Here is a 9,217-nt window from a genome sequence, read left to right as displayed (position 1 = left end):
CCCTTTCCCCAGTAATCTGATTGTTGGTCTTTCTCTCCAGTAGTTTTAAAAAAAATGTTCATGAAAAGGATCTGAAGCCACTTTCTGAAATTTTCACCCAGACATCTGGTAGTTAAAATTACGAGGTCACAAGCCTGATGACATTATGGGACTTTCAGGATTCAGCCAAGATTTAGTCACTGGGAAGGACTGAGAATAATAGTGATCTCCCTGGCCTCGGAGAACAGAGAAACGCACTGCTGCTTTATACAAGCCAAAGAATCAAAAATCACTCTGAGGTGTAATACTGAAATTGCATCACAAAATTACATGAAACACATGTTTAACCTTTTAAGTTTTCATCCTGTTGCTCATGGTAAGTCTGAGCCTTTGGGATTGATCAAAATTTCAATTAGCTGGTGTTATATGTACTATTTTTCTGACTGTATGACTTCTTTAATGAATTGTATGCTACTTGTGTGTAGAAAGTGTACATACTTTGTACACTGCTGTACCAATAGCACTAATTATAGCGATTGTATCATAAACAATACTTATGTTTAGTGAATAAATGAATGACTTTAAAAAACCAATAATTTTTAAAAGTTGAATGTCTAACTTCTAAATGATCAAGCCTGAAGAAGCAATGGGACATGAAAACATCACAGAATTTATCCTCCTGGGACTATTTAGAGATGAGGACGTGGAGGTTGCCTGCTTTGTGCTTTTCTCACTTTGCTATATTGCAATTCTCTCAGGAAACCTGCTCATTCTTTTCACCATCAGGGGCAGCCGCCTCAGGGAGCAGCCCATGTACTTTTTCCTCAGCTGCCTGTCCTTCATGGATGTCTGCTTCACCTCCACGGTGGCCCCCAAACTCATCACAGACTCACTGGCTCAGAGGAAGACCATCTCCTACAACAGCTGCATGGCCCAGATGTTTTATGCCCACTTTTTTGGTGCCACGGAGATCTTCATCTTGGTGGCCATGGCCTATGACCGCTATGCAGCCATCTGCAGACCCCTCCACTATTCTGTCATCATGAGCAGACGGGTGTGCTATGCCCTTGTGGTGGCCTCCATTCTCGCGGCATTTATCCACTCAATCCTGCACGTATTGGTCATCACGGTGCTTCCCTTCTGTGGCCCCAATCAGATAGACCACTATTTCTGTGACATATTCCCCTTGCTGAAGCTGGCCTGCACTGACACTAGCCTTCTGGTTATTGCGATCATCGCTACCACGGGGGTGCTGTCCATTTTGACCTTTGTTGCCTTGGTGATTTCCTACATCATCATCCTGTCCACCCTGAGGACCCGTTCATCCAAGGGCCACCGCAAAGCCCTCTCTACCTGCGGGTCTCATGTCACTGTCGTGTTCGTGTTCTTCCTGCCCCTCATCTTCACCTATGTTCCCATGGCTGATTCTGTCAGTAATGACAAGGTTTTTGCCCTATTTTACACCATGATTGCCCCCATGTTCAACCCTCTTATCTACACACTGAGAAACACAGACATGAAGAATGCCATGAGAAGAGCGTGGTGCCGACAGAGACTGTTTGAAGGGAAATGAACTGCTGGTTGTCCAGCCCTTTGCTGGATCTGCTCTATCCTCAGAGTCATCAATGAGAACAATAAAGCCAGTTTCATGAAGGATAGGGGGTGGGGGTGGGTGGTTCTGTCAAACAAGTTTGCAAGCCTTGAAAAGGAAGCTCTCTCAGCCGTGCTTTTCCTATTATGCTACTGCCCTGAGGCTGAAGTCAAGGGGAGGGGACAGACAACTTTCAGGTCCCTTCCAGCTCTGACCTTCTGCCACTTAGGTCTGGCATTCTGGAATATTCTGTGCTTCATGATCACAGGTAGAGTGGGTAATAAAGCACTTTTATCAGAGGATATTGTAAAGAATGCATAACTGCAATTGTACTCTGCTTTAGGAGACAGATACCTTGACTGAGACACCTCTCACAGATAAAAAGAGGTGCTAAGCCCTCTATTTTCCTGAGGTTTCCATTGCAATAAAAAAATTAAGCAATGCAAAAATTTACAAGTGTTGTTGTCAATTTTAACGCAACAACAAATCATACTTCTAACATAATGCAACAAATGCCATTAGACTGCCCAGGCTATACTTAGAGAAACCGTTATGAAGAATTCTTAGTAACCTACTGGTAGTATAGTACAGGAATTAGAAGTTTGAGATTGGATGATGAACACCCTTTTTAAATTCTATAAATGTAATTCCATGACTGTACTTATAACCTCATTTTAAATTCTTCATGAGTATACAAACTGATGCTTTTTGTAAATAGGTAACCTAGAAAAGATCCCACCCTATGAAAGGACCTGAGCTCATGGAAACACACAGCTGAAGACAAGGGAATTCTGGCTGCATTTAATTAATACTCAATGCACTTTATGCAGAAGGCATATTTTGAGGTTTCTTCCAATATTCAAACTAAAAACTGGTTCATAAGCTGGGACCATCTTTGGTACATTGAGGAGTTCCCTTATTTGTACAAGAATACTTAAGTAAAAGGACACCTAAGAACTGAGGCCTAGAGGGGGTTTCCACCAAATTTTCACATATGAGACACACAGATCCAATATTTTTCTGGTGCTCCATCCTCTTGATGGCACCACTAAGAAATTGAAATGCGTGCACTTCGAGTATTAACTGCTGACAAGAACCCAAGTTTTAAGGTGGGCAGTGCATTTACAGAAATTAGCCAAGGTTGATGAAGGTTTCAGCAGTATTTTTTTCTCTTCCAAAATGACCCTAACAGTGTACTGCCTAGAAAATTAAGGAACTTAGAATCTAAGGAGATGCAGGAAAATAATGAAGTACACGGAAAATGAGATTTAAAAAAAGACAATATTAGATAAAGTCATGGTTGTGTTTGATGTTGGCCTGGTGGCCAATACCTCCTGGTAAGATTGTACGCTTCTGGAAGATGAAATTGAACAGAAATGTCTAGAGCTGCTTAGGCTTATGTTTAACTGTGCAATTACTGCTGTGTATGTAAGCCACATTTTTTGGTAATGAATTAAATGTGCTTATTGTGTCATGTTTACTATGTGGTTTCTCCCAAAAGAAGATGGGTCTTTCAGAAGTCTCTTTGAACATGCCTCACATTTATATTCTGTAAACTCTCTTCTTATAATTTATCAACAAAGGAGGAGTTAAGGGAATCCTCCCAGGCATGGGTAACATTCTGCCCCTCCCTTCCTATGTGTTCTCCATGGACAAAATAGTGGGAGACAGGATGGCTGCATAGTTAGGTATTGATGCTTTGACATTTGTGTGTATAATGAAGGTTATGTGCTGTCTCTCATGTCCACTTTCTCTAGCCTCACCTTTTACACTGTTCCATTCCAAGTAACATGCACTAAAGATAGTGGAAGTTTTATCAATTTAAGAATGTGTCTCAGTGGGGAAGGCAGTACAGCACAGAAAAGGCAAGTAGGATTCAATTGCCTCTTAATATGCTGATGGACAGTGACTGTAATGGGGAATGTGGTGGGGACTTGATACTGGGGGAAATCTGGTAACCAAAATGTTGCTCATGTGATTTTATATTAATTATACCAAAATAAAAATAATTAAAAATAAAAATAAAAAAAGAAATCATAAAAAAAAAGAATATGCCTCAGAGTCCACACTTCTGCAACTTGACCTTGCTGTTCTTGGGTCAGCCAGATTAATAGTGCCATGTAACAAGCCATCGTACCTCTTGGGGCTCATACAATAAGCATTTAATTCTCACTCATGTGTCCATGGGCAGCTGGTGTCAGCCTATATACATTGGGCTTGATTGGCCTTAATTCCAGACCTCAGGGTGGGCTCAGAAATATGCCATGTAGCTTTTATTATTCTCATGTATAATGTGCCAGTGTTATCTTAGTCTTTGCTGATATTGTGATGTTTGACCAAAGATTGACTGTTATGCAAGCTCATCATCATCTCTCTCTCTCTCTCTACATTGTGTATTGTGTTTTTACACTAAAATGTAAACAGTATTTTGATGAACTGAATCAAGTGATAAAGTTACATCATAGCTCGTAATGAAACAGAACCAACTGATCTCCGTGAAAGAAGTGGACACACCAGGATGCTGTAAAACTGAGAGGTTCCCACACAGGTCCCATAAAAATGATGAACTTCTGGAGACTCTGACAGGTGGTAAATGTTTTAATCTCCTGGATATGTTTAAATGAGAAAAGGGGGCATATGAAGGATTGTGAAAGCTAACTTTATATAGTCAATTGAGCAGTGCATGGAAGCATGATTGAAATATGTAGTTGCTACTCAATGAACAAAAGTAAAACCAGTGTTTAAAATTTAGAGACATTGTTTCCACACTGAATTAAGTTAATTTATTCATTTGGAAAGTGAGGAGGGTTGCCATTTATTTTCATCCAGGAGGCTCTAATCCAAGTCACATCTGTCATCTTGTAACAGTAAGGTAGTAAAAGTAAAAAATGTAAAACTATACGGCTGTCAGCCAATTTGGTGATCTCACACCTATGACATGAAGTGGTGGTGTTGACAGAGTCACCACAGACTCATGTCCTGAACTGGGTGAATTTTGATTTCTCCCAATTCTTGATCACCTCCCGCGAAGGAACCAAGGGGAGGTTCTCTGCTCCTCTGACTGAGATTGTTCTGAGGAGCTTTGTGAACAGGAATATGTTTACACAGTCCCTGGAGGAACCTTGGGTACTACTTCATATATTCCACTTCTTGCTCTTTGAGATGAATGAATCTGTCAGCTTTTACCTTCATAGGGACTGTAGACCTTCTATAGCACTAATACCCCTTGATAGTCAAGATTTTAATGCAAAGACATAAAAGAAAGTGTATTGTGGAGAATGATTATCAAGTGGGTAACATCCATCTATCCATTATTTTATAAAGCCAGGTCAGGGTGCCTTTCCTCTGTGTCGCTTAGCAGAACAGATGGGGCTGTACATCAGAGGGAGGGCTCTGTAGGTTTCATGGACTCATAGGCCCCTTGCACTCCATGAACATCAAGTATCTAGTTCCACTATCCCCAGATCTGAGTTCCCAGATGTGCTACTGTTTGTATAAAATTTATCAGAGGAGCCTGTTAAAAACACAGAGATTCTATATACTTTAATGCTGCCCTTCTGGATCAGAAAGTCTCAGAATAGTTAGTGTTCTGCTTCAAAAATCCTTCATGATGAGATAAGTTTGAGCAGCACTGACACAGTCATCATTTTACGATTGAGCAAGTGCAGCCCCAGAGATCCAGGGTGCGTCGAAGCTGGATCAATAAACAAGTATTTGTGTGATTCCAGGGCAAGGGTTTCTTAATTATAACTTCTAGTCCAGACGTCTTGCTGTCTTTGACGTTTATCTTTAATGTGACTACATCAAAATCAACATCAGCAGTGCTTTTTATACAGCACTAAGTATGCACTGTCCTTAACATAATTTGTGTATATAAACAGACACATTCCATAGCCATAAACACATCCCAGGGATAGGCAGTAACTTGAATGATCAGATTGTGGAAAAGACAATGAAACAATGGCAGAGAGATAATCAGTGATATGTTTGTTTGTTAAAGGAAAACAAAGCCCAGCTTGCGGGATGTGAAGGAAGAACGTATCATTAGTTTAAGTGTCATTTCATATAGGAAAGACATATTTGCTTGTTTGGAATGAGTGTCTCTGGAATCCACAGCTGGAAATCAGGTTATGTTAGTAAAAGGAGTAAATGGATCACTGTATTGAGTTAAGCTGTATTAAGTTAGGGGAAATATAGTTTCCCAACCATGCATTTCACCTAATTGTGCTTACCCTGTAGATTGACTCAGAGTGACCTAATCCTCATGGATGTCTTTGTTTCTTTCATTTTCTTTGGTTTTTTCTAGTAGTCATTTACAGTAGTAGGGACTGCTGCCTACAGACTACAGGGAGAGATTAGACTCAGGAGGAGCACGTGAGGGGGACGCTACAATTCAAGTGGGCATTTTAGAGGTAATCCTTCTCCTAATCCCTTATCTCTTTGATTTAAAAAGTCCTAGAGAGAGGAAAAGCTTTTCCCAAGAGTATAGGAACAGGTCTTTTTTTTTTTTTTTTTGGAGACGGCATCTCTCATATTTATTGATCATATGGTTGTTAACAACATAAAATTCTGTATAGGGGACTCAATACACAATCATTAATCAACCCCAAACCTAACTCTCAACAGTCTCCATTCTTCTGAAGCATAACAAATAAGTTCTCATATGGTGAACAAGTTCTTACGTAGTGAATAAGTTCTTATATGGTGAACAGTGCAAGGGCAGTCATCACAGAAACTTTCGCTTTTGATCACACATCATGAACTATAAACAATCAGGTCAAATATGATTATTCGTTTGACTTTTATACTTAATTTATATGTGAATCCCACACTTCATTATTATTATTATTATTATTATTATTATTATTATTATTATTATTATTAATAAAATGCTGAAGAGGTAGGTAGATGCAAGATAAAGGTAGAAAACATAGTTTAGTCTTGTAAGAGGGCAAATGTAGATGATCAGGTGTGTGCCTATGGACTAAGTATTAATCCAGGCTAGACAAGGGCAGCAAAACATCCACAGATGAAGAAGATTTCTCTCAAAACAGGGGGGGTAAGGTTCTAAGCCTCACCTCTGTTGATGCCCAATTTCTCACCTGATGGCCCCCCTGTGACTATGCCTGTCTCCTACCTTGAGGAATCTTACCCGTCTCTGGCTAACCAGTCATCTTCCGGGGCCATACAGGGAAATGTAAAGTTGGTAAGTGAGAGAGAAGCCATATTGTTTGAAAAGGTTAGCTTTTTACTTCTTTGCATATTTATGCCCTGTGGCTTCTATGCCCAGCATTTGTCTTTAGGTATTTTTACCACTTGGAAGAATTATGATACTCGGTAATTTTCGATATGAGACACGAATTCTACTTAAGATTGTAATTAGGAAGGAAGAAGAAAAGCTATAGAAGTAGCAGACAGAAGAAAACATGGGAAGATTGATTATTTCTTTGACATATCTTCTTGTAGAGTAACATAAGCATGTATAGGTATTAAACTACTAATTAAATTGCGTGCACACATTAACATAATAGGAATACAGCTACATAACCAAAGCAGACCTACAATTACCAGCCATATCCAATGAAACCAAGAAAAACAGTTAGGCACCCTAGGCATTTGTGAAAACTTATCAATGATATGATGGATATAGTCTAACTAAATTTGAATAGTTTGAAGAAAATCAGACAAATTAAAACAACACATTCCTAGAAACTGTTCACATCCCATAAGTTCTTTTAACAGTAGATAGTCTATAGTCGCAAGATTTTGGGGTGCTGCAACTGGCACTTCTCCTAATTCTTGGTTGAGTACCGACAGTATAGATCCAGTCAATTTTGTTGTTTTACTGTATGCACAGGCCAGCTTAGATACCTCCTTCTTCATTCCAATGGCAAGTCTAGGAACCGGTGGGATGAACGCAGCTACAACTGCAACAGCACCAGGACCTTTGTTGACGTTTTTTGATCATCATATTCTGGAATGACTTTTCCAGAGGATGTTGATATTGGAAGTTCTTCTTCATATCGTATCTTAATTCGTTTTCTGGGTAGCCAAATTAGGCTTTAATCCTCTGTATAAACACAAACAAACACTTTGCCCACCGTTGATATGACCTTTATACCATTATGAAGAACTTATTGGAGATCACCACACAGGAACTGCTTTTTTTTTAAGAGAAAGGAAAATTATCAGAAAAATGGACTTCCATAGCTGATCATCTGACACCCTTTAAATGATCAAAATTAAGGATATTTAAAGCATGCATTAATCGGTGATTTGCAGTTGGTTTTATCCTATCAGGGAGTAGTCCCACTTTCTTTTTTTTTTTTTTGTTATCCTCAATCTACAATTACATGAAGAATATTATGTTTTCTAGGCATTCCCCTATACCAGGTCCCCCCCATAAACCCCTTTACAGTCACTTTCCATCAACATAGCAAAATGTTGTAGAATCACTACTTGTCTTCTCTGTGTTGTACAACCCTCCCCTTTCTCGCACCCACCCCATTATGCATGCTAATCATAATACCCCCCTTCTTCTCTCCCCCGTTATCCCTCCCTACCCACCCATCCTCCCCAGTCCCTTTCCCTTTGGTACCTGTTAGCCCATTCTTATGTTCTGTGATTCTGCTGCTGTTTTGTTCCTTCTGTTTTTCCTTTGTTCTTATACTACACAGATGAGTGAAATCATTTGGTATTTCTCTTTCTCCACTTGGCTTATTTCACTGACCATAATACCCTCTAGCTCCATCGGTGTTGTTGCAAATGGTAGTATTTGTTTTCTTCTTATGGCTGAGTAATATTCCAGTGTGTATATGTACCATGTCTTCTTTATCCATTCATCTACTGATGCACACTTAGGTTGCTTCCAATTCTTGGCTAATGTAAATAGTGCTGCAGTAAACATAGGGTTGCATCTGTCTTTTCCAAGCTTGAGTGCTGCATTCTCAGGGTAAATTCCTAGGAGTGGAATTCCTGGATCAAATGGTAAGTCTATTTTGAGCATTTTGAGGAACCTCCATACTGCTTTCCACAATGATTGAACTAATTTACATTCCCACCAGCAGTGTAGGAGCATTAACTATTCTCCACAACAACACCAACATGTGTTTTTGTTTGTCTTTTGGATGGTAGCCACCCTTGCTGGTGTCAGGTGATACCTCTTAGCGATGTGGAGCATCTTTTCATGTGTCTGTTGGCCATCTGAATTTCTTTTTTGGATAATTGTCTGTTCAATTCCTCTGCCCATTTTTTAATTGGATTATTTGCTTTCTCTTTTTTGATGTGGGTGAGCTCTTTATATATTTTGGACATCAAGCCTTTATCAGATCTGTCATTTACAAATATATTCCCCCATACTGTAGGGTACTTTTATGTTCTATTGATGGTGTCTTTTGCTGTACAGAAGATTTTCAACTTAATATAGTCCCACTTGTTCATTTTTGCTATTGCTTTCTATGCCTGGGGAAATATGTTCAAGAAGAGGTCACTCATGTTTATGTCTAAGAGAATTTTGCCTATGTTTTTTTCTAAGAGTTTAATGGTTTCATGACTTAGATTCAGGTCTTTGATCCATTTTGAGTTTACCTTTGTATATGGGGTTAGACAATGGTCCAGTTTCATTCTCTTACATGTAGCTGTCCAGTT

General features: G+C 39.4%; 1 protein-coding gene across 1 annotated transcript; it reads left to right on the top strand.

Annotated features, from left to right (window-relative positions):
* The first annotated feature begins 625 nt into the window (after nucleotides 1-625).
* Nucleotides 626-1,552, top strand: LOC140850157 (olfactory receptor 4P4-like). Its single transcript, XM_073239931.1, has one exon. The coding sequence runs from the start codon at nucleotides 626-628 to the stop codon at nucleotides 1,550-1,552; it is 927 nt and encodes a 308-aa protein (XP_073096032.1).
* Nucleotides 1,553-9,217: the final 7,665 nt, after the last annotated feature.

Source organism: Manis javanica, chromosome 6 (genome assembly GCF_040802235.1).
Source record: "Manis javanica isolate MJ-LG chromosome 6, MJ_LKY, whole genome shotgun sequence".
Classification (NCBI taxonomy): domain Eukaryota; kingdom Metazoa; phylum Chordata; class Mammalia; order Pholidota; family Manidae; genus Manis; species Manis javanica.
The sequence above is the reverse complement of the archived record's forward strand: the minus strand, read 5'-3'. Positions and strand labels throughout refer to the sequence as shown.